The sequence below is a fragment of the Ranitomeya imitator genome, chromosome 3 (genome assembly GCF_032444005.1).
Source record: "Ranitomeya imitator isolate aRanImi1 chromosome 3, aRanImi1.pri, whole genome shotgun sequence".
NCBI lineage: Eukaryota > Metazoa > Chordata > Amphibia > Anura > Dendrobatidae > Ranitomeya > Ranitomeya imitator.
In genome coordinates this window covers 706,523,293-706,550,455 of record NC_091284.1, presented here as the reverse complement: position 1 = coordinate 706,550,455, position 27,163 = coordinate 706,523,293, and the positions used below count along the sequence as shown (strand labels likewise).

The following is a 27,163-nucleotide window of genomic DNA, read 5'->3' as shown; positions in this document are numbered from 1 at the left end:
GAATGGTCTCTAAACCAATCCATCTACGATCAGGTCACAAAAATGTGGAGAGCACCGACAATAGATCTATTCGCCAATCACAAAAACAAAAAAGTGAACAAATTCTGCTCACTGAACCCGGTAGGGAATCCACAGGCTCTAGATGCCTTTATGATTCCGTGGACCCAAAAATTAACGTATGCCTTTCCTCCAACTATTTTGATCCCGGCAGTCATTCGGAAAGTCAGAGAGGACAAAACGAAAATGATCCTCATAGCCCCGTTCTGGCCAAAAAGGACGTGGTTCTCCTGGCTGAGGATGCTTTCGGTCTCGGACCCATGGGTCCTGCCGAATATACCAGACCTTCTACATCAAGGGCCGATCTTCCACCCACAGGAATCGAACTTACATTTGACAGCCTGGTTTTTGAACGGGGACTGTTAAAAGAAAGGGGTTTCTCAGATAACTTAGTCACCACGTTGTTAAAAAGTAGAAAACCCATCACTACTAGAATATATGGGAAAACATGGAAAAAATTTCTGTCCGTCTCCAAAGTAAAAGTCCAAGATGGGCCCTCAATTCCTAAAATATTGGAGTTCCTACAAAAAGGTCTGGAACAGGGGTTGTCGGTTAGTACTCTTAAAGTACAAATAGCAGCTCTAGGAGCACTCTACAACCATAATATTGCGGCCAACCCATGGATAATTAGATTTGTTAAGGCGGTGACAAGATCAAAGCCATTAGTCGCTCAGAAAGTGCCCTCATGGGACTTAAATTTAGTCCTTTCGGCGTTAACGGGTCCTCCATTCGAACCCATAGAGACGATTCCCATAAAAACTCTATCACTTAAGACCATTCTCTTGGTAGTGTTAACATCCGCACGCAGAATAAGTGATATTCAAGCTTTATCTTCTAATCCACCCTTCACTAAAATATTAGATGATAGAGTCACTCTTAGACCTGACCCGGCCTATTTGCCAAAAGTGGCATCAAAATTCCATAGGTCACAAGAAGTCTCCCTGCCATCCTTTTGTCCAAACCCAAAAAATGAGAAAGAGCAGAACTTCCATAATCTAGACGTCAGAAGATGCCTAATCCAATATTTAGATTCCACCAGAGAGTATAGGAAGGAAGGCTCTCTGTTTGTCTGTTTCCAGGGTCCCAGAAAAGGATTTCGGGCATCCAAGGGTACTTTGGCGAGGTGGATAAAGGAGGCGATAGTCTTGGCATATTCATCCTCGGGGAATGAGATCCCAGATGGTATAAGAGCGCATTCCACAAGAGCAGTAGCTACCTCATGGGCTGAGAGGTCAGAGGTATCAATAGAGCAAATCTGTAAAGCGGCCACCTGGTCATCACCATCGACCTTTTTTAGACACTATAGATTAAATCTAGCCTCTGTGTCTGACTTAACCTTCGGACGAAGGGTTCTCGAGGCGGTGGTCCCTCCCTAAGCTTAGTCTCTGCAATTCTCTCCGTAGTGCTGTCATGGGAGACCGAGAAAGTCGTAGTTACTCACCGATAACGGTGTTTCTCGGAGCCCATGACAGCACTCGCTTATTCCCTCCCATCACGTGTGCGGTGAGCACCTTTAATTACATATAATTTATATAGTGTATATAGTATGAGTATAGGCACGGGGTTCCTCTTTTAAGAAATGTTGTAATATGATTTTTTCTCTGTTGTAAACTAACCTGGAGGTCCTCCGATGCTCTGTAAACCAACTGATGCGAGGGAGAGGTACCGCCCTTTTATCTGTAGGTTTCCTGTCCCTGAAGGGCGGATCCCCTCTCTCCGTAGTGTTGTCATGGGCTCCGAGAAACACCGTTATCGGTGAGTAACTACGACTTTGGCTGCTGTTTTTAGTCACTTCTGCATTTTGTCATTGCTCTCACCCCTGAAGGTACAGTAGCCAACCCACATAAGTTGCTCAGGTAGTGCAGCTCATCCAAGTTGGCACATCAATGTGAGCTTTGGCAAGATTAGTAGCTGTGTGTCAGCACAGTTTCCAGAGCATGGAGCCAATACCAGGAGGCAGGCCAGTTCTCCAGGAGACGTGGAAGGGGTCATAGGAGGTTAACAACCCAGCAGCAGGACCGCTACGTCCCCTTCTGTGCAAGGAGGAACAGGAGGAGCTGTGCCAGCGCCCTGCAAAATGACTTACAGCAAGTCATTAACATCCATGTGTCTGGTCAAACTATCAAAAACACTCCGTGAGAGTGGTATGAGGGCCTATCGTCCACAAGTGGTTATTGTGCTTACAGCCTAACTCCGTGCAGTGCTATTGGCATCTGCCAGAGAGCACCAAGATTGGCAGATTCAACACTGGTGCCATGTGCTCTTCATGGATGAGAGCAGGTTCACACTGAGCACATGTGACAGTATTTGGAGATGCCATGTAGAACGTTCTGCTGCCTGCAACGTTTTTCAGCATGACTGGTTTGGCAGTGGGTCAGTAATGGTGTGGGGAGGCATTTCTTTGGAGGGCCGCACAGCCCTCCATGTGCTAGCCAGAGGTACCCTGACTGCCATGAGGTACCGGGATAAGATCCTCAGGCCATTTGCAGGTGCAGTGGGCCCGGTGTTCCTTCTCATGCATGACAATGCTAGGCCTCATGTGGCTGAAGTGTCAGCAGTTCCTACATTCGTGAATGCATTAATGCTATAAACTGGCCTGCCCATTCCCCAGAACTGAACCCAATCGAGCACGTCTGGAACATCATATTTTGTTCCATTCTCCAACATGCACCACAAACTGACCAGGAGTTGACTGATGCTTTAATTTAGGTCTGAGAGGAGATCCCTCAGAAGAACATACCGAGCCTCATCAGGAATATACCCAGGCATTGTAGGGAGGTCAGACAGGCATGTGGAGGCCACACACGCTACTGAGCATAATTTCCTTATCTTGAGGCATTTTCACTGAAGTTGGATTAGCCTGTAATTTAATTTTCCACTTTGATATTTAGTATTATTCCAAATACAGACCTCCATGGGATATTAATTTTGATTAATATTGATCATTTTTGTTTTATTGTTCTCAACGCATTCCACTATGTAATGAATAAATATTTTCAACTGGAATATTTCATTGTTACATCTAGGATGTGCTATTTTAGTGTTCTGTTTTTTTTTCTGATCAGTGTATTTTCGTTATCCTGAGTTCTATATTTTACATGGAAATCAAGTGTTTCTGGCGGTATGGAATACCCATCAGATTTTGGCCTTTGTACATTTTTCTGATTACAAATAGGGTGTGGTAGAATTCTTACAACTTGTTGGCATTTTTATAAGTAGACCTTTGAGCTGTGCGTCATTACACCGTTCACAAAGTTTACGTATACGGTAATTGTCTGTTGTATATTAAATGGGTTGGTTCCATATATTAGTTTTGTAATGTATTAGTGGGCAAGATTTTTCTTTTTTACACACCGTTATAAGTCTCAGAGAAAAGAATGATCTGGTAGTGTATAACTTGCAGTTATAGAAATGTTAAAGTGTAATTTTTTTTTATTAGTAGTAATTAGGGAAAAAAGGATGTGAATTTTTAGAAAAGGATAATCATGTGAAGAAGAAGAGATCAAACTCCAGTGGCCAAACTGCCCTGATATTGTGAGTCGTACCATGAACCAAAAACTAGTACTGCAAAACATAGCTAACTGGCTACCTTGAGAAGGACACACTGTCACGTGGATGGCTCTGCAAGTTATGGCTACCATTTATTTGGTTTGGACATGGAAATACAGATAAGACTTGCAATCAGAATTCTGCAGACCTCTATTTGGAGAATAAAGGGTTATTTTAAAGGAAATATCAAACTATAACATATGATAAAAATATCAAGCATAATAGTTCTTTAATATATAGACATCTACACACATTTTAATGGATAAAGTAGAAACAAGGCAGAATAAATCAATTTCCTGCACCCTTTATCTTTTGATTTGGAAAACAAGCATGTCTGTTTCTATGAAAGTTAATTTAGAGAGCGGGGTACATGCATGGCCATCTCTCCTACCCTAAACCTTATCAGGCAGGGTAGGGAGTGTTGGGGTGGACCCGCCATTTGTAAATGGATATGGGGCGCAGAAATGGAATGTGTATCTTGTAGAAATTTCTGGCCCATCATATGGATCTAATCAATAAACCAATAGGAACTGGAAAATCCAGAAATCCATATTTGTACACAATCATGGAGAAGTTCATGTACTGAAAAAGTTAAAAATGTGTCCTTAAGTTGTCTACTGCTTCAGCCTAAAGGCCACCATACACACTAGACTTTATCCTGAAAAAAAAGTCAGCTATCAACATCTACTGATGTCTTCATGGTACCATGTGAAAGGTCCTGCTAAATTGTATTTCTAAAGATCCCAAATCCATTTTTCATACATGGTAGGCATATAATTGGGTTTCCAAGTCTGAATTCTTCAGTACTACGTTCAGTCCAGTATATTAAAGACTGTTTAGATAAGAACAGGATGTTAAGGCGGTTGTGTCCTGGTGACACGTTGTTGGTGGCCAGTGAGTTGGAAAACAAACCTGCTATGTATAAATATTTCCTTTTGTCAGAGAATGGAGCAAGGTAAGCCCGTTAGTTAAGTCACTTTCACGCTCCGCTGTTGCCAAGAGATCTATGAAAGTGTCCGTAACTTGGATAGTGTCCACCTAATTGACTCGAAGAAAAATCAAAGATTCTAGAACTGTCTGATGTACAGCATCCATTGAAGCGCGCTGCTTTTTTTTTTTTTCTTCCTTAATGCAGACGTCATGCAAAAAAAACTCAAACCTTATATTTTGTGATATATACATTTTACCAGGATATGCATTAGTTTATAAGTTTTAGTACAGGAATTGCTGTGTTTTACTGACTTTATTCAGCAATGAGAGGCTTCACTTCACGGAAGTTACCAAAAACATAGAATTAACCACAACTACCTTTTATTAAATGTTCGAGTGCTCCAATCATAGTGTATATTAAGAATTTACTATAAAGACATTAGGGTTTTTTGTTTTTTTTTGCAAATGCAACCGCTCTAGGAAAAACCTTGTCTTGAAGAGTCCCAACAATTATTACTGCCTTCTAAGGAACTCCCTACACGCAAGTGCGTGTCCTTGCACACACAGCTTTTCAAGGAGTTTTGGAAGCGGAAAATCTCCAAATCTCAAGACTCCTCAAAAACAGAGTTTCTGCGCCGAAAACTTAGCATGTTGTATGCAAAACTAAGGCTCCATGTAGTCCTGGGATGAGGCAAAACTAAAACTGACTTAGTGTATCATCTAAGGTAAACTCTTTGCCAAAGTAAAAATCCCTAAAAAATTGAAGATCAGCGAACCTGTTAAAATTCACCTTCGCCATTTGTGCCAGATGTTTCCAGGAAATTTGCTCCACTGTGAATCAATTTGCTGTGAATTGGAAGAACTGATTGTCATGAAAAAACATGTATAAGAGACTGAGGTCTCCTAAAACTTTCTTACCCCATTTTAAATGCAAAACAGCTTTCGTACTGTCAAACTGATTTCAAAACTGATGACAAATGGGTAAATGGATGGTAAAACCATTCTTCACTATTGTGCTGTCATACACTGTAGAATTAGTCATGCTTTGGCCTTCTCTCCTTATCTTTAATGCTGGGCTGTGACATTTTCTCACTAGCCAAATTCACCCCAAAGTAGCTGCTTCATTCCTTGCCTCAGTTTTTATACAGGCTACGATAGATCCTCTTGATTGTATGTCCTATACGATGCAATGTGATACCTGCAAGGCATTATATTGAAGCCCACTCCCAAGGTCATGTTAGCCATCTCTGACTGATGCAATCTTCTGCATGAGTAAAAGGACTATGGTAATGTTTAGCAATATGCACAGAGTGAATTGCAAATTGTTTGAATTCATGAGGTTCAGCAAATCAATGTAATGGCTATAAATTATGCATTATATTGTAGCTTGGAATGCACACAGTCGTTTGCATGAGATGTAAGCCTATCGTGGTAGCAACCAGGGTTATGTAAGCACAATGAAGTATGTACATAGCTTTTAGGTAAGAACTGCAGTAATAGGAACTGGTCTCATCATTGGCCTCTTTATATTGAATTCATTTTTAGACTTGCAATAATGATCAAGATGGAATTTATTCCTTCTATTTGCTCATATTATTAACCCCATATTATGAATGAAGTCCAGAATGAGATGAGAAATTGATATGACTTTCGGAAGGACTTGGAGTAGATAGACAATGTCGTCTCTGCATTTGAAAATGGTTCTGACAAAGCTCTCCAGTGGAATCTGACACCATTGCTTAATTCTAACTTTCCTGGCATGCTCCCTATGAAAAGGGAAACGCTTGGCCCCATCTACTGGAGTCAGAGAATCTCGTCTTTGTTTTCCTAAACCTGTAGGTCACTCCTTTTTTAAAAGTACAAGATGCTGCACTGGATGGAGATCAGCCGAACAAACCTCTTGCTGTAGGCGAGTTAACCTTTTTATCTTTCAAGGACAACATTGTTCTCGATAAGATTGTCTTGGGACTAGTAGCTTGCAGTCAGTTAGTGCAGCCGTAACATTAGGATGAATAGCAGGGCCTCCAGTCAGGTTGAACATCATATTGTGACCTGCCAAAACGAAAATTCCGTTTTGTTTTTTTCCCACATTGTAAACCTTATCAACTTCTAATCGGAATTTCATTTGCATGGCTAAAATTGGGTCTGGACAATTGTATATTCTCAAAAAAAAAAAAAAAACCCAAACTGGGAAACGGAAAATGTTTTTTCTATAATTTTGTTCTGTATGCAGGAGGCTCGTGATGCTAATGAGGGCTCTGAATGTGGATATCATTGGAGTTGTTTGTGTACTGATGCTCTGGTTCTCCCGTTGGTCCAGTAAAACTAATTTCCCAAATAGCAGCTAATTTTGACCAATTAGATCTTTAGAAAAGCTACAAAAACCTAAGCGTAAATATGATTACTAATAACCACACATTTTAGGATATGTTTCATTGTCATTTGACCTGTTACCTGCACTTGTTTTGCACCGTACAATAATAGCTTGGGCCACATGTCATCCATATAACATCAACTATTATTGAGTGAAGTTCACTGATAAGAATCGAGAGTCCAAAGGAGTACTTTTAGTTTGGACATTTCCCTGTGTTAAGTGTTGCACACGTGAATTATATGCAGTGTTAAAGCATAACCCTTTATTGATGTGTCCATGAAGGTGGTGTTGAGGAAAGATGCTCTTCTTTCAAAACAATGCTGCTCCTCTGTACTCAAATGTGTCCCTCACTAGTCTCATGGGACTAACGTCCAGAAAAGCATCTTGCGAACGCTGCAGAAAATTGGTGGCCATCGATCAACTACAGCATTCATATTTCACCTCAGCGGAAGAAACAGCTGATCAGTATCTGCTGATTGCCTACAGTGTAGTGATGTGTCATTCACGAATGATCCGAGTTAAAGAGCCGGCTTCCTTCTGTGAATGATGGGAGCCGGCACCCCAGTGAGAGCCACTAAAATCCCTGAATGGCTCTCACTGGGGGTAAAATCCCTGGGTTCGGCAGACTTAACTCGGCCCACCCAAACAAAATTCTACCCACTCATCAATTTAATTTGCTGCTAGCAAGTGAGCGGAGTTTCTGCCGTAGGTGGGTGGGGTTTCGGAAGCATTACATTGGCATAAATGTTTTCACATATTGTTAACATATATTTACTAGGGATTCATTTAGGATCCAAAAAGAGCCTGCTCTTTTTGGTGAGCAGAGCCAGATCACCAAAAAGAGCCAGACTGCCCATCACTACAGTGGTCACGTGACACCCCTGTTTGGAGGTTGATCTCAGGAAACAAGCAGGTGACTCAGTGCGAAGTACTGAGAAACAGTGCCAGTCTGGGTGGTGGTGATTGTATTTTTGTATGGTTTTTATTCGCGTCTGTTCCCATTAAATATGGGCTGTCATCACTGTATGTGTAAAGGAAGACATACTTTTCACGTTTTTTTTTTTTTTTTTAATATAAATACACAGAGTGGGAAAATTAAGTATTAGATACACTGCCAATTTTGCAAGTTTTCCCACCTACAAAAAATGGAGAGGTTTGTTATTTTTATCATAGGTACACTTCAACTGTGAGAGACAGAATCTAAAATAATTCCAGAAAATCACATTTTATGATTTTTACATAATTAATTTGCATTTCATTGTATGAAAAAATTATTTGATACAATAGAAAACAATTTAATATTTGGTACAGAAACTTTTTGTTTGCAATTACAGAGATCAGACGTTTTTCTCTAATTATTGACCAATTTTGCACAGACACTGCAGCAGGGATTTTGGCCCACTCCGCCAAACAGATCTTCAGGTTTCGGGGCTGTCGCTGGGTAATATTTTTAGTTTCAGCTCCTTCCCAAAGATTTTCTATTGAGTTCAGGTCTGGAGTCTAGCTGTGCCACCCCAGGACCTGGAAATGCTTCTAACGGAGCCACTCCTTAGTTGCCCTGGCTGTGTGTTTCAGGTCATTGTCATGCTGGAAGACGTAGCCATGACCCATCTTCAATGCCCTTATTGAGGGAAGGAGGTTGTTCACCCAAATCTTGTGATACATGACCCCATCCATTCCCCCTTCAATACGGTGCAGTTGTCCTATCCCCTTTGCAGAAAAGCACTCCCAAAGTATGAGGTTTCCCTCACCATGCTTCACATTTGGAACTCTGGTGTCTCTGGTGTCCTTAGACAGCTCTTTGGTTTTGGCCATGGTGGAGAAGTTGGAGTGTGATTCATTGAGTGTGTACAGGTGTCTTTTATGCAAGTAACAAGTTCAAACAGATGCAATTAATACAGGTAATGAGTGCAGAGTAGGAGGGCTTCTTAAAGAAAAACTAACAGGTCTGTAAGAGCCAGAATTCTTGTGGTTGGTAGGTGATCAAATATTTATTTAATGCAATAAAATGCAATTTAATTATGTAAAAATTGTACAATGTGGCCTTCTGTTTTATTTATTTTTTACTATTTTGCCCTGTGTGTGTGTGTGTATATATGTATGTGTGTGTGTATATATGTATGTGTGTGTATGTATATGTGTGTGTGTGTATATATATATATATACACACACATATATGATATATATGTATATATATATATATATATATATATATATATATATATATATTATAGTGTGTGTATGTATCTACTATATAATTGTCTAAGGGGTACTTCCATCTGTCTGTCTGTCCTTCTGTAACGGTTATTCGTTCGCTGATTGGTCTCGGCAGCTGCCTGTCATGGCTGCCAGGACCAACCAGCGACGCGCCCAGTCCGGAAGAAAATGGCCGCTCCTTACTCCCTGCACTCACTGCCTGACGCCCGCATACACCCCTCCAGTCTGCCCTCACACAGGGTTAATGGCAGCGGTAACGGACCGCGTTATGCCGCGGTGTAATGCAGTCCGTTACCGCTGCTATTAACCCTGTGTGACCAAGTTTTTTACTATTGACGCAGCCTATGCAGTGCCAATAGTAAAAACATCGAATGTTAAAAATAATAAAAAAAAATAAAAAGTGATTTATATGCTCACCCACGCTGCCTTTCCAGCTCCTCGCGATGCAACCAACACGTTCCGGTCGCGCAAAAAGACCTGCCGTGACGTCACGGTCATGTGATGCTACAAGGTCATGTGACCGCAACGTCATGACAGGTCCTGCATGACAACGACCTGCCGTGACGTCACGGTCCTGTGACCGCGACACGGTCACGTGACCTTGACGTCAGCACACCCTGGGACCGGCAGATGCCGCCTGCACCCCACACAGGCGACAGTGCTAAAACGCGACTGCGGAAGGTGAGTATATGTTTGTTTTTTATTTTTTTAATCTGTGTCATACGTGGCTGGGCAATATACTACATAGCTGGGCAATATGCTACGTGGCTCTGTGCTGTATACTACGTGGCTGGGCAATATACTACGTGGCTGGGCAATATACTACGTGGCTGGGCAATATACTACGTGGACGGGCAATATACTACGTGGACATACATATTCTAGAATACCCGATGCGTTATAATTGGGCAACCATCTAGTGTGTGTGTGTGTGTGTATAATAATATATATACTTTTTTTTCTTGCCATAATATAAATTCTAAGTAAAGGAAACGAGTGGCCATCATTACTTTAAGAAATGAAGGTCAGTCAGTCCGAAAAATTGGGAAAGCTTTGAAAGTGTCCCCAAGTGCAGTGGCAAAAACCATCAAGCGCTACAAAGAAACTGGCTCACATGAGGACCGCCCCAGTAAAGGAAGACCAGAGTCACCTCTGCTTCTGAGGATAAGTTTATCCGAGTCACCAGCCTCAGAAATCACAGGTTAACAGCAGCTCAGATTAGAGACCAGGTCAATGCCACACAGAGTTCTAGTAGCAGACACATCTCTGCAACAACTGTTAAGAGGAGACTTTGTGCAGCAGGCCTTCATGGTACAATAACTGCTAGGAAACCGCTGCTAAGGACAGGCAATAAGCAGAAGAGACTTTTTTGGGCTAAATAACACAAGGAATGGACATTAGACCAGTGGAAATCTGTGCTTTGGTCTAATGAGTCCAAATTTGAGATCTTTGGTTCCAACCACCGTGTCTTTGTGCGACGCAGAAAAGTTGAACGGATGGACTCTACATGCCTGGTTCCCACCGTGAAGCATGGAGGAGGAGGTGTGATGGTGTAGGGGTGCTTTGCTGGTGACACTGTTGGGGATTTATTCAAAATTGAAGGCATACTGAACCAGCATGGCTACCACAGCATCTTGCAGCAACATGCTATTCCATCCGGTTTGCGTTTAGTGGGACCATCATTTATTTTTCAACAGGACAATGACCCAAACACACCTTCAGGCTGTGTAAGGGCTTTTTGACCAAGAAGGCGAGTGATGGGGTGCTACGCCAGATGACCTGGCCTCCACAGTCACCAGACCTGAACCCAATCGAGATGGTTTGGGGTGAGCTGAACCGCAGAGTGAAGGCAAAAGGACCAACAAGTGCTAAGCATTTCTGGGAACTCCTTCAAGATTGTTGGAAGACCAATTCCGGTGACTATCTCTTGAAGCTCATCAAGAGAATGCCAAGAGTGCAAAGCAGTCATCAAAGCAAAAGGTGGCTACTTTGAAGAGCCTAGAATATAAGACATATTTTCAGTTGTTCACACTTTTTTAAGTATATAATTCCACATGTGTTAATTCATAGTTTTATGCCCTCAGTGTGAATTTACAATTTTCATAGTCACGAAAAAACAGAAAAATCTTAAAATGAGGTGTCCAAATTTTTGGTCTGTACTGTGTGTGTATATATATATATATATATATATATATATATATATATATATATATATATACACACACACACACACACACACACACACACACACACACACACACACACACACACACACACACACACACATATACACACATACATACATACACACACACACACACACACACACACACACACACACACACACATACATACACACATACACACTAACTAGGTGGTGGCCCGATTATAACGCTTCGGTTATTCTAGAATATGCATGTCCACGCAGCCACGTAGTATATTGCCCAGTTACGTAGTATATTGCCCAGCCACGTAGTATATTGCCCAGCCACGTATGTCACCGGTTAAAAAATAAACATACTCACCTTCCGATCCGAGGGCCCCTTGTAGCTCTGTCGCCTGTGCAGAGTACAGGCGGCAGCTTCCGGTCCCAGCCTGCTCGCGCAGGCGCGCAGGGCCTATGATGACGTCGCGCTCACATGACACTGACGTCACGGCAGGTCCTTCTGCCAGACGATCTGTGGCAACGGAACGTGGCGGTTGAATCGCGAGGAGCGGGAAAGGCGGCGTAGGTGAATATATAATCGTTTTTTTTTTTAAATTATTTTTAGCATTAGATGTTTTTGCTATTGGCGCTGCATAGGCCGCGTCAATAGTAAAAAACGTGGTCACACCGGGTTAATAGCAGCGGTATCGGAGTGCGTTACGCACGGCATAACACGGTCCGTTACCGCGGGCATTAACCCTGTGTGAGCGGAGGGGTGTATGAGGGCGCCGGGCAGTCAGTGCGGGGAGTAAGGAGCGGCCATTTTCTTCCGGACTGTGCGCATCGCTGATTGGTCACGGCAGCCATGACAGGCAGCTGCCGAGACCAATCATCAAAGGAATAACCGTGACAGAAGGACAGACAGACTGAAGTACCCCTTAGACAATTATGTATATAGATATATATAGACCAAAATATATATAACAGACCAAAAGTTTGGACACACCTTCTCATTTAAAGATTTTTCTGTATTTTCATGACTAAAGGTACCGTCACACTCAGCGACGCTGCAGCGATATAGACAACGATCCGATCGCTGCAGCGTCGCTGTTTAGGTCGCTGTAGAGACGTCAAACACGGCAACACCAGAACGATGCAGGAGCGATTTAGTGACGTACTTATCGTTCTCGCTGGTTGTTAGCTCCATGTAAAACATTGCTGGCATCGTTGCTTTTGCTATCAAACATGACGAATCACGCCGACCTGACGACCAAATAAAGTTCTGGACTTCTAGATCTGACCAGCGATGTCACAGCGGGATCCTGATCACTGCTGTGTGTCAAACACAACGAGATCGCTATCCAGGATGCTGCAATGTCACAGATCGTTGTCATTCTAGTTGTAAAGTTGCTCAGTGTGAAGGTACCTTAAAGGGAAGGTGCCACCAGTTTTCTTGTATTTTGCTTTTTTTGTGAAATTAAGCTTAAAATAGTAATTAAAATGTATTAATGCAATGTTTGCACTGTTTGCAAAAATTTCTATATGAAAAATATAATATATTTTTCTACAAATATACATATTTACCACTAGGGGGAGCATTTTCCGTTTTAGACCTCAAGCAGCTATAGTAACATTTAGCAGCTTTACTGTTAGCAGCAAAATTGGGGCAGTAACTGCTGACATCACCATTTCCCTCCCCTTTTGGGTGGTCTAATATCCCTGGGGCAGAATGAAGAGCAGCATCACAGGGCAGCACCATTTTGTGTGTGACTGCCCTGTGACCTGCTATCACCAGCAGTTACTGCATCAGAGGCACAGCTTGTTTACAGAGGAGCAGAACACCTTGGACTCAGCAGCATTTTTTGTGAATAACATTCTTGCCACCCCCCTTCCTCCACCTTAATCCCTGTCCTGTCAGCTGCCCTGCTCTCTCCCTCCAGGTGTCACCTCCCTCTCTGCAGGCTGTGAGTGCAGCTTACTGGAGATCACAGGGACTGTGTGTGAGGGGGGAGGGGGAGACACAGCAGGAGAAGTGTGTGAGGAGCAGAGGATGTCTGCCCAGGATGTGCCTGCCTGGAGTACAGAGGAGCAGGGAGGTAAATCACCCGCACTCCCCACTCTCCATCCTCCGGCTCCAGTGAGCGCTTCTGCTGTCCTGCGATAGAGAGTAAAGGTACCTTCACACATAACGATATCGTTGCTTTTTGTGACGTAGCAACGACATCGTTAAGGAAATCGTTATGTGTGACAGCGACCAACGATCAGGCCCCTGCTGGGAGATCGTTGGTCGCTGAGGAAAGTCCAGAACTTTATTTCGTCGCTGGATCTCCCGCTGACATCGCTGGATCGGCGTGTGTGACGCCGATCCAGCGATGTCTTCACTGGTAACCAGGGTAAACATCGGGTAACTAAGCGCAGGGCCGCGCTTAGTAACCCGATGTTTACCAGCGTAAACGTTAAAAAAACAAACACTACATACTTACCTTCAGCTGTCTGTCCCTGGCGCTCTGCTTCTCTGCACTCCTCCTGCATCCTGTGTCAGCGCCAGCCAGCCGGAAAGCACAGCGGTGACCTCACCGCTCTGCTTTCCGGCTGACCGGCGCTGACAGTGCAGAGGAAAGCAGAGCGCCGGAGGACAGACAGCTGAAGGTAAGTATGTAGTGTTTGTTTTTTTAACGTTTACACTCTGGTAACCAGGGTAAACATCGGGTTACTAAGCGCGGCCCCGCGCCTAGTAACCCGATGTTTACCCTGGTTACTGGGGACCTCGGGATCGTTGGTCGCTGGAGAGCGGTCTGTGTGACAGCTCTCCAGAGACCAAACAGCGACACTGCAGCGATCAACATAGTTGTCGGTATCGCTGCAGCGTCGCTTAGTGTGACGGTACCCTAAGTGGAGCTCGGCAGATAGCACAGGGCTATAATAAAATGGCAGCTAGTCACACCTACAGCAGTGAGTTGTGCTGCCCACAGAGGCATGCCCAGCTCACTGCTAATGCTGCTACAATGTTAGAGATAGGGTCAGCGCCGGTCTATTATCTCCTATGTCCATGGGGTGCCGTAATCTGACACTGATAGTGCCCTGCTACTGCTGCAAAACCAAGATGTCAGCCCCCAGTGCATTCTTTAAACTCATATAACACATGAAATCTGTTTCACATCCATTTCAAACTTGCTTATAGCAGCATGTTATGCTACATTACAGTGATTTATTAATGACCTACAAACGCGGTACCTTACCTTTTTAAGAAAATTGCACATTCTCACTGAAGGCATCAAAACTATGAATTAACACATGTGGAATTATGTACTTAACAAAAAAGTGTGAAACAACTGAAATTATGTCTTATATTCTAGGTTCTTCAAAGTAGCCACCTTTTGCTTTGATGACTGCTTTGCACCCTCTTGGCATTCTCTTGATGAGCTTCAAGAGGTAGTCACCGGGAATGGTTTTCAATTCACAGATGTGCCCTGTCAGGTTTAATAAGTGGGATTTCTTGCCTTATGAATGGGGTTGGGACCATCAGTTGTGTTGTGCAGAAGTCTGGTGGATACACAGCTGATAGTCCTACTGAATAGACTGTTAGAATTTGTATTATGGCAGGAAAAAAGCAGCTAAGTAAAGAGAAACGAGTGGCCATCATGACTTTCAGAAATGAAGGTCAGTCAGTCCGAAAGATTGGGCAAACTTTGAAAGTGTCCCCAAGTGCAGTGGCAAAAACCATCAAGCACTACAAAGAAACTGGCTCACATGAGGACCGGCCCAGGAAAGGAAGACCAAGAGTCACCTCTGCTTCTGAGGATAAGTTTATCCGAGTCACCAGCCTCAGAATTAGAGACCAGGTCAATGCCACACAGAGTTCTAGCAGCAGACACATCTCTACAACAACTGTTAAGAGGAGACTTTGTGCACCATGCCTTCATGGTACAATAGCTGCTAGAAAACCACTGCTAAGGAAGATACTTTTTTGGGCTAAATAACACAAGGAATGGACATTAGACCAGTGGAAATCTGTGCTTTGGTCTAATGAGTCCAAATTTGAGATCTTTGGTTCCAACCACCGTGTCTTTGTGCGACGCAGAAAAGGTGAACGGATGGACTCTACGTGCCTGGTTCCCACTGTGAAGCATGGAGGAGGAGGTGTGATGGTGTGGGGTTGCTTTGCTGGTGACACTGTTGGGGATTTATTCAAAATTGAAGGCATGCTGAACCAGCATGGCTCCTGCAGCATCTTGTAGCGGCCTGCTATTCCATCCGGTTTGCGTTTAGTGGGACCATCATTTATTTTTCAACAGGACAATGACCCAAACACACCTCCAGGCTGTGTAAGGGCTTTTTGACCAAGAAGGAGAGTGATGGGGTGCTACGCCAGATTACCTGGCATCCACAGTCACCAGACCTGAACCCAATTGAGATGGTTTGGGGTGAGCTGGACTGCAGAGTGAAGGCAAAAGGGCCAACAAGTGCTAAGCATCTCTGGGAAGTCCTTCAAGATTGTTGGAAGACCATTCCCGGTGACTACCTCTTGAAGCTCATCAAGAGAATGCCAAGAGTGTGCAAAGCAGTTATCAAAGCAAAAGGTGGCTACTTTGAAGAACCTAGCATATAAGACATAATTTCCGTTTTTTCACACTTTTTTGTTAAGTATACAATTCCACATGTGTTAATTCATAGTGTTGATGCCTTCAGTGTGAATGTACAATCTTCATAGTCATGAAAATGTATGTATGTATATATGTATGTATATGTGTATGTATGTATATATATATATATATATATATATATATATATATATATATATTTTATTTATGGACACGTTTCACCTACAACCTGCTCCTGCACAATGATCTCTGCAAAACTATCTATTATTGGATTTCTGCCTGTGATGATACGGTGATCTCTAGATCAGGATGTACCAGTATGTCATATGGCTCAGTGACCTGAGTAAAAATAGCATTTCAACGTTAATTCTCAATCAGTTGACTGATTTTTCAGCCATACGCCTTAGCGTATTGGTCGGACCTGTTGATATTGCTGTAGTCTGATGTGTATGGGAGGCCTAAGTTGCAGTTGTGTGACTGTCACATCCCATTCATTTGAATGGAAGATGAATATCTGTCTTGCAACTTAACTTTAATTTAGGTGGGGAACATGAACAAGTAACAAGTTCCACAAAAGTGAAATATCGTTCGATCCTCTTCTGCATCTTGATGTCCACTGAGGATCCTGCAACAAGAGTTGTTGTGTAGTCCTAGCCTAAAAGTTACAAGCTCTTTTCTGGCTGTTTCATAGCCGTGACCTGGCTGGGAAACACTGGTTATAACAATCGTCCCCATGTTGTTCTATGGTGTTGTGCACATGTCCGTTTTTTATTTTTACCTCAGACCAAGTGGTCAGAGGATAAAAAAAAAAAAAAAATCACAACATGCTCGATTTTTGCCTCTGAAAATCAGATGTTACTCACCCATTCAAGTTTATGGGATCGTCAAAATAAATTTGAGTGCACTTTGATGACATCTAAGTGCGGTCCGATTTTCACGGACTGACATAATGGAGAATGTGGATAAACTTTTTTTTTTTTTTTTTTTTGTCCTCCTCTAAAATCTGACCACATTTTGTTCAAAGTGTCAGAATCGGACAGACTGGTTTTTCTTAGGAGATAAAATGGATGCCTGATCTTAGCCTTGGAACCATACTGCTCAGTAAATGGATGCTTTTTGCTAAAGGCAAATATTTCCAATTAGTAAAGTTGATTAGGTGGTAACATGACCTTTTTTTTTTTGTTTCCTAGGCTCCTGAATAAATGCTCTGTTTACTGATGGAATAATTGAAGTATCCTGTTATTTGACCACATAATTCCCACCTGGACTGAAAGGATATTAAAAATTTTCCAAAATGAGGTTGTTGCGGAGACACAATGGGCCTCTGAAACTTGCCATGGTGGGTGTTGTTTTTGTGATATTTGTATTCATTATGCACAAAGACGTTGGCGATGGCAGTAAGGATGATCCCTGGTTAAAGAACATTGTTGAAAGAAAGGATCAGATGCTTGATATGATGATGGGAGCAGTGAACAATATAAGGGACTCCATGCCCAAACTGCAGATCAATGCCCCAGTGCAGCAAGAAGAACCAGAACAGAAGGTCAAGTCATGTCTACCAGGCTATTACACTCCGGCGGAGCTCAAGTTGCTTATGGAGAGACCACCAGAGGATCCGAACAGTCCTGGCTCCGACGGAAAAGCCTTTAAAAAGGACAAGTGGTCACCTGAAGAAACCAAACAAAAGGAAGATGGCTTCACTAAACATTGCTTTAATGCTTACGCAAGTGAAAAAATCTCTCTCCACAGATCTCTGGGACCCGATACTCGACCTCCAGAGTGAGTATTACATACCTAATGGCTAAAAATTTCTAAAGCCATGTACCATGAATACGGTTTGTTTGGGGGTGTTGTTAACTGTCCAAGCAGAGGGTAAGTGCTAAATGTCTAAATCTTTCTATATTGAGAAATACTGCTTCAAAAGTGCACCAAAAACGCATCAAATAAGAGGAAAAAATGCATTAAAAAAATCAAGTTTAGTATTCGATATTATGGTGTGAACATCTGCAGAAAAATAATCAGTATTTATGCTATGTGTGCACACTGCGTGAAAGAAAAAGGCTATTTAGTTATCTTTTTAGGTAAACTTAAGTAAAAATACACTAATTGTCATGACAGCTACATAGTTTCAAGGTTTGCAAGCGTTAATGACATTATTGCAGTTTTTGCAGCAATTAAAGTTGTTGTGTGGTCCAAGGGAAGGTTAACCAGGGGCCTAGAGATGTAAAGCAAGGGCTCGTGCAGAAGTCCATGTCTGCGTTCCAAGTGCTATTTGTGAAAAAATAAACAGCACTAGGACCAATGTTACTCAATGAGACAGTCCAAATCATTGTCCAAATCAGGGAAATGGCAAAAAATGGGTAAAATATAACGTTTAATCAAATTAAGCAATATAAAGGTTCTCATTAGTCTAATAGAAAGTGCGTTAGTTAAATATAGTGAAAAAAAAACGGGTGCAACGAATATTCCATTTCCATGTGTAGGTTATAGCAGGATTACAGACAAAGCAAATGTTATCTTTTAGCTGTGTACTCTATCAGCATTATGCTGAATATATGCAAACCAAGCGATTTGTGTATATAGTTGAGACCTGTGCTATTCCCCCATATATGGGTTTTATGGTGCTCACAGTAATTCTCCTACTACTGTGCAACAGTGTGTATGTGTATATATGTGTGTATGTGTGTGTATATATATATATATATATATATATATATATATATATATATATATATATATATATATATATATATATATATATATATATATATACACACACATATGTACACACAGCTCTGGCAAAATTAAGAGGCCAACACATCAAAACCCTGTCATGGGCAGCCCAATCTCCAGACCAGAGCCCCATTGACAACCTCTGATATGTAATCAGGAGGATGATGGATCGTCACAGGCCATCAAACATAGAAGAACTGCTTACATTTTTGTGCCAGAAGAAGTGTGAAAGACTGGTGGAAAGCATGCCAAGACGCATGAAAGCTGTGATTATAAATCATGGCTATTCCACAATATATTGATTTCTGAACTCTTCCTGAGTTAAAACATTAGTATTGTTGTTTCTAAATGATTATGAACTCGTTTTCTTTGCATTATTTGAGGTCTGAAAGCACTGTTTTGTTTTTTAAATTTTGACCTTTTTTTTTGTCCGAAAAAAAAAGTTTATTGCTTGGAAATTCAGAGACATGTTGTCAGAAGTTTATAGAATAAAAGAACATTTTACATTTTACTCAATATCCCTATGAAGAAAAAAAATCAGACAAACTGAACATTTTGCAGTGGTCTCTTAATTTTTGCCAGAATTGTACATACGTATGATTTCAGAACATGCCACTCCAGACCTCGACTGAGGATACAGTGAAAACCGGCAATACTATGTCACTGCAATCTTATATCGGAGACTGCAAATACACCAACAGAAAGTGGCATCCAGAGCATTACTCAACTGGTATCCCCCTAATAATTGCAGCTGAGTGAAATGATTGAGAATTACATTTAATGACTTAAATTCTTGTCAAAATGACAAGCGAGGGGACATTCTCATTGGGTTTGGTAAGATTATTAACTAGTTACCATTTAACACACAGTAGAGGTCCCAGCCATCAATTCACAACCATAAATCCTACAGATAGTGACTCATACTCTTTATAGTCAAAATTGTAGAACACAGAACATTCTCACCGGGTATAATAGGGTTAATGTCACCGCATTGTTCCTTAGTTGGCATCCAGTGGAAGTACCCGCAGACCTCCCGCATTGTTCCTTAGTTGGCATCAGGGTCGGACTGGCCCACCGGAGAATCGGAGGATTCTCCAGTGGGCACAGGCACTGACACCTGCTGGCATATTGGCAAGCAGGTGCCTAGGGCCCCCACTGCTCCAGGGGCCCCCCAGCCAGTGGAGTGTCGCTAATAGCGGCACACCGAGCTGCTATGGGGCCCCTGAGTCAAGGGGGGCCCTTCTGGTGCCAGAGAGCAGCAGATGGACAGGAGCCTGTCCCCGATGCTAAAGAGAAATTAATATTCACGCTTCCCCATGCCCCCATGGGCGTGGAGAGGAGTCAATACCATTTCACTTTAATGGCGCGCAGCGTTAGCCGCAGGCTGAGGCTAACACTGCTCGCCGCTGCTGCTGAATGGGGGGCCCCGGAGGTGGGCACCTAAAGGGTGGCGATCCTTGATTGCGATCCCTGCAGCTTGGGACCAGAGCGGAGCTGCAGGGATCCATGCCGTCCTCCTTCCTGCCCGGCACTTCCTGTCTGAATCAGCGCGGCTGGATGACATCATCATTCAGCGCGGCTGTTTCAGACAGAAAGTTGACGGGATGTGCTGCGGCTGCTGGGAACGTGTGGAGAGGTGAGTGGGTGCTGTGTGTGTGTGTGTGTGTGTGTGTGTTTGTGTGTGTGTGTGTGTGTGTGCGCGCACACACGCGAGTGTGCCTGCATGTGTGCGTCTCTGCCTCCATGTGTGCAGCTGTGTGTGTATGTGGGGGGGACGCAATGATGATGGTGCTGGAGGCAATGATGACGGTGGTGGGGGCAATGATGATGACGTGGTGGGGCAATGATGATGGTGCTGGAAGAAATGATGATGGTGCTGGAGGCAATGATGATGATGGTGCTGGAGGCAATAATGATGGTGCTGGAGGCAATGATGAAGATGATGGTGCTGGAGGCAATGATGAAGATGATGGTGCTGGAGGCAATGATGAAGATGATGGTGCTGGAGGCAATGATGATGGTGCTGGAGGCGATGATGATGGTGCTGGAGGCGATGATGATGGTGCTGGAGGCAATGATGATGGTGCTGGAGGCAATGATGATGGTGCTGGAGGCAATGATGATGATGGTGCTGGAGGCAATAATGATGATGGTGCTGGAGGCAATGATGATGGTGCTGGAGGCAATGATGATGGTGCTGGAGGCAATAATGATGATGGTGCTGGAGGCGATGATGATGGTGCTGGAGGCGATGATGATGGTGCTGGAGGCAATAATGATGATGGTGCTGGAGGCAATGATGATGGTGCTGGAGGCAATGATGATGGTGCTGGAGGCAATGATGATGGTGCTGGAGGCAATAATGATGATGGTGCTGGAGGCGATGATGATGGTGCTGGAGGCAATAATGATGATGGTGCTGGAGGCAATGATGATGATGGTGCTGGAGGCAATGATGATGATGGTGCTGGAGGCAATGATGATGATGGTGCTGGAGGCAATGATGATGATGGTGCTGGAGGCAATGATTGATGATGGTGCTGGAGGCAATGATGATGATGGTGCTGGGGGCAATGATGATGATGGTGGTGGGGGCAATGATGATGATGGTGGTGGGGGCAATGAAGATGGTGGTGGGGGCAATGAAGATGGTGTTGGAGGCGATGATGATGATGGTGGGGGGGCAATGAAGATGGTGCTGGAGGCAATGATGGTGGTGGAGGCAATTATGATGGTGGGGAAGAAAGCAATGATGGTTGTGGTGTAAAGGACAAAGATGGTAGTGGTGGAAAGGACAATGGTGGTGGGGAAGGAGGCAATGATGGAGGTGGTAATGAGTACAATGGTGGAGGGGGAGAAAAATGATGATGGTGGAGGGGGTTGCATTATACCCTATGAGGGGGCTACATTATAATTCTGTGGGGGCTGCATTATTCTCTGAGGGGGCTACATGATACTATATGAGGGGAGCTGCATTATGCCCTATGAGGGGCTACAGTATATTCTATGGGGGGCTGCCTTATGAGGGGTTCGCATTATACGCTGAGGGGGCTACATTATTTTCTTTGGAAGGGCTGCATTATATTATATGTGGGGCTGCATTATTCTCTCAGGTAGCTACATCATACTATATCAGGGGAGCTGCATTATGCCCTATGAGGGGGCTACAGTATGTTCTATGGGGGGTTGCATTACACTCTGAGGGAGCTACATTATATTCTATGGGGGGCTGCATTATACCTTATGAGGGGGTTGCATTATATTTTGTGGGGTGCTTTATTATACCCTATGAGGTGGGCTGCATTATTCCATGAGGGAGGCTACATTATATTCTATGAGGAGGGCTACTTTATATTCTATGAGGGGGCTACCCCAACCCCTGCTACATAATTAAGACATGTACTACCTTATATTATGCCCTGATATTAGCGTGTTTTACCGCACAATTGATGGTCTTGAATGTATTTCTATGTAGCTACATAGTGGGCCCCAAGAATGATTTTCTCTGGTGGGCCCAAGGTGCTCCAATCCGACGCTGGTTGGCATCCAGTGGAAATCCCAGCCGACCCCCCCCCCCCCCCCCACCCGACGCGCTCATCACCTTAAACTCATCAGGGGAGCTGCATATAAGGCATCTTTGTGCGGGGCTGCTAGAGGTGCTGCATGTAGCTGTTATCATTTTTAAATGCGCACCTTCAGGGGAAGCTTGTAGCTAGGTTCCGGTGAATGGAACGCATGTCCAGGATTGAGCTCTTCTTTCCGTTTACTGGAACACATGTCATCTGTGCTGACACGCACGCGTCACTTCCGGTAAAAGTGCCCATAGTTATGAAGATTGCTCTTCTCCTGGCGGTTACCAAGGAGACGATGGACGCAAAACCACACCAATCATCATGGTAGGTGGATTAAATTTACCTCTTAGGCGAACCACCAAAAGGAGGGCAAATATTCAACAGACATAGATAAATCATAGATACTGTTCATTTCCTATAAGGCTTAGTGCCATGCAGAAAAACAGGTGATATCGTCTAAGTGAGCAGCATTGCATTACAGCGGATTCCCAGGAACAGAGAGAATTCTATTCCTGATGAGGAAATCAAGAGAAAGGGGGGGGGGGGGGGGTGAAAGGGGAGGATAACATAGAAGGCAAAAAAATCCCTAATATTACGCTTGATCTAACTTCATCCCTACCTATAGCGGAGGTTGGCACCCTAAAGATCCTCCACCCTGGCGCCACCACTCAACGGCGGCTGTCCCTTAATGGATTCCTTAATGTGCCATATTGAATAAAAGAAGAAAAAGACAGCTGATCATTAAGCCCTGTGGGATGCATAGTTTTGAGCCCAAAGATCCATTGGGTTTCTTTTTGCAATATAAATCTGGATGCAAAAAATATTGCAGCATGCACTTGTTTCTTCCGCAGATTGGGTGAGTCTCATCCATTCAAATATACTAACAGGCAGGAAAGTGCAACGTACCTGCCAGTTGTGTCCGGCGGCATTCTTCCCCGGCACTGATCAGTAACAGACCGCTCCTGCCGGGGATGCAGAGCATGGGCTTCTTTTCTGCTCAGCTATGGTGATGGGGTGGGACTTCCTGCTTGACCGCCAGATCCCTGCTGCCTAACTGGTGGAGCCAACTGTCAGTCAGAATGACGATGGAAGTCCCGCCCCGCCGTATCAGCCAAGGCAGCTGAATTCCTGGCAGGAGTGGTGTGTGACCGCTCTATGCCGGGTGAGACCCGCACTGTGCACAGCAGGCAGGTAAGCTGCAATTACTTGCTTGTTAGTGCTTACATACATTTTTTGCTTTTTATACACTCCTGGATACCCCTTTAATTGTTTCTTGCCTACCCTCTTGGATTCACTGCAAGCTGCTCAATGGTCTGCGCTGACACAGGAAGAGGAGACGTCCCTTTTTTACCACGAGCAGGCCTACTGTAGAGGTCAGGCGACTAACAGTGTGTGATTGGCTGTTTTTCTGATGATGCATTCATTGCTCAAGTCACTTGACTGCTGCAGCCAATCGTTGGGCGCAGCAGTCCGGTTCGTGGTGGAAAAGTAACATCTTTTCATGTGTCAACGCAAACCTAGAAGCGGCCTGTGCTGGATCCAAGTGTGTGCCAGTGGGTGAGTGTCACTTTGTCAATTTTTGAAACTCCAAGTTCCTGGGGAAATATTTCTTTTGACCTGAACAACCCTTTTAAAGATGACCTACAATTTAGGCTGTGTTCTCATCTACATCTGAGGCTTTGTACATTTTTTTCAGCTTCTGCTGTTTTGAATATCAAAAAATGGTGAAGCAATTACTGAACCTGATGGAATATTTTATGTTAATTTAAACCACAAGATGTGAACAGATGATCATATAAGTTGTTTGTGACAGTTAGAAACACCTGGTTCCCCTACCTCCTCCCTCACCACTCTTACCCCATTATTGGGACACTTCATTATGCTACTGTAATAAGAAGGCACTAGAATGCAGTAACACAAATGCTGCATCCCATATAACTAGATATTTAATTATTTAACAGTGGGAAAACTCCTCATAGGGAGATAGTTGGGTAAACAAAGAGTACAAAGGTAAAACTGAATAGACGTTGGTTAGCTAAACAGTCTCTTGTTAACGGTTCCAATTATGGTGACTCCGTGGCCTGTCGCTCTCTGAAGACCCCGTGGATAGCAGAATGCCAGCGGTGTTCGGTATAATGTCTGCTGGCGTCCTCGCCTAGCACACGGTCCTTTTTCTGGCGGCAGCGGGTGGTCTCCGGTTCTACCCACTGAGCCCCTTGTGGAGTAAGAGAGTAGAGCTCCCCCACAAGATTCCTCTTGGCGCAGGTCTCCTTAAGCCTCCTCTGTGACCTGCAGGGCTGCGCTGCAATGTTTTACCCGGTGTGCGCCTCTCTGGATATCGGCCGACACCTGGACGTCTGTACTGCGATGCTCCGTCGATCGCACGCTCCCCTGCGCACCCACCGGTTTCAGCGACTTCCTCACTATGCCGCCCTTTCTCTTCACGACGCGGCCTGTCGCTTCCCTCTCAGCGTTTGCGGTCTATACCTCATCAGCTTTCTGGTGGGAAGACCACTTCCGTTGCCACGCAACCCATTTTACCTCACACTGACTGGCCATGCCCCTTTCACCCTGATTACTGGCTCGCTCTGGCTGCAATCTCATTCCCCCCCAGGAGCAGGAGGTTCGGCCTCAGCAGTTCCGGACTCAGCGCCTCAGCAGCTCTGGCAGCCCAGTCTTCCCTTTTACACTACCTGTCAGTTCTATGTAATCTACAAATAGTGATGAGGCTCAGGTACACAGTATACAATTCTATTAATGGCCATAATTTCACCCTTTGTGATAGTCTCAATAGACAATGTCTAGTATGGGGAGTGTACAATGATGTTTTAAGTGTTGTCGTGGCGCAGCAGTTCAGAGCAGATTCCAACCTACTTGTTTCCACTTACCGTATGTCATCCCTTCTCTGGCACCTGTAAAGCCAGAGCTGGCAATCAAGGAAGAAGAGGACAGAGATGGATGAAAAAGAAGTAGGTGGGAAGGTGCACTAAATCGTTGGCCATGCTAAGGGTCCAGCGAGCATCTGTGATGCGTTTGAACAGTCACTTTGTATTGCAGACATTCTTTAAATTTGTGTTAACATCACATAAATGAATTTCCAATTATTTTAGGATTCAGTTTCCGTAAATTGCTATAAAACGGTTTGCCCACATCAGAACCTGACGACTGCTGATGAACAATGATGGTTATTTATGACCACAGGTTTTGTTCCTGCCTTTTGTGTGTCTGTATGTTTTTATGGTTTCTGTTGAGAAAGACTGTAATATTATACCACATAAAACAGATGCGCAAGAATTGTGCGGTTATGTATCAATAGTGCTGCTGCATTCTCAAATATGTTCTTCTATGATTAAAGTTACACCAGTGCTTGTTTCTCGCCACTTTTTTTTTTCTTTTCAAAAGAAAAAAAACAAAACCTAAAATTGTATTCCGCTAATATGTGCTACTGTTATTCAGCTTCAGTTCAGTAGTTTAATGTTGTTGTCCTTTTTGATGCCTTAATGAGAAAACAGAATATGCTTTATGTTTATTTGGTAACTTTAAAGTGCTATCCTAGCTGCTGGCCTTAATTGACTATCTGCTGGAGAAGTGAATGCTAGATCGGTGATTTGTGGCTCGGTAGAACTTAAAAATCTTATTAGAGAAAAAAATCTTCTATTTCCACCAATGGACCACTGCTCCTCACCTAAATTCCCCATAAATCCATCTCTAGAGGCTAAACATATGATCTGGTTACAGATCCCCTTTGAAGTCTATGGAGAGGGGAAAGGTGAGGACGAAGCTGCCGAGATGCAGCTTGTGAATTTTCCCACGCAGCGGAGCCGCAAGTTAGCGTATTGAGCTGATGAACTCCAGTGAGCTCTCACAGCAGTGCAGTGATACACTGCGGGAGTGATTACCACTTGTCCGTGTATCGCCGGCGGCCGGGTAGAGCGGTCACACCTCCCGATGTGACTGTTCTACACGTGAGATCGTCGTGGGACACGTTATTAAATGGACTACGGCGGACAGGGAGTACATGTTGGTTTATTATTAGTGATGTGTTGTGAATTCTGTTGTTAAGCTCCCTCCTGTGGTCATGAATGGTACTTCGGCTGGTTCTGTCCATGGGCTTCCTCTGGTGCTTGTGAGTAGGGCTGCGGCTTCTGAGGTTCCTTCCACAGGTGACGAGGTTAATTCGTTAGCTGGCTGCTCTATTTAACTCCACTTAGATCTTTGCTCCATGCCACCTGTCAATGTTCCAGTATTGGTCTAGTTCGCTCCTGGATCGTTCTTGTGACCTGTCTTCCCAGCAGAAGCTAAGTTCCTGCTTGTTTTTCTCGGTTTGCTATTTTTTCTGTCCAGCTTGCTATTTTGATTTTTGTCTTGCTTGCTGGAAGCTCTGGGACGCAGAGGGAGCGCCTCCGCACCGTGAGTCGGTGCGGAGGGTCTTTTTGCGCCCTCTGCGTGGTCTTTTTGTAGTTTTTTGTGCTGACCGCAAAGTTACATTTCCTATCCTCTCTGTTCAGTAAGTCGGGCCTCACTTTGCTAAATCTATTTCATCTCTGTGTTTGTAATTTTCATCTTAACTCAGTCATTATATGTGGGGGGCTGCCTGTTCCTTTGGGGAATTTCTCTGAGGCAAGGTAGGCTTTATTTTTCTATCTTTAGGGCTAGCTAGTTCCTTAGGCTGTGTCGAGTTGCATAGGGAGCGTTAGGAGCAATCCACGGCTATTTCTAGTGTGTGTGACAGGATTAGGGATTGCGGTCAGCAGAGTTCCCACGTCTCAGAGCTTGTACTGTATTATTAGTAACTATCAGGTCATTCCGTGTGCTCTTAACCACCAGGTCCATTATTGTCCTCACCACCAGGTCATAACAGTGATGAGCCAATATAGTCATTACTCGAGATTTCCCGAGTACGCTCCTGTGTCCTCCGAGTATTTTTTTAGTGCTCGGAGATTTCGTTTTCTTCGCTGCAGCTGAATGATTTACATCTGTTAGC

The 27,163-nt window shown here is 43.8% G+C and overlaps 1 protein-coding gene across 1 annotated transcript in view; it reads left to right on the top strand.

Moving 5' to 3' along the window:
• Window positions 1-27,163, top strand: part of GALNT6 (polypeptide N-acetylgalactosaminyltransferase 6) — an 88,955-nt gene that overhangs the window by 19,640 nt on the left and 42,152 nt on the right. The window contains exon 2 of the mRNA XM_069758636.1: window positions 17,065-17,653. Within this exon, the coding sequence (XP_069614737.1) occupies window positions 17,169-17,653 (485 nt within the window). The 5' untranslated portion in view covers window positions 17,065-17,168. The remainder of the gene's footprint in view (window positions 1-17,064; window positions 17,654-27,163) is intronic.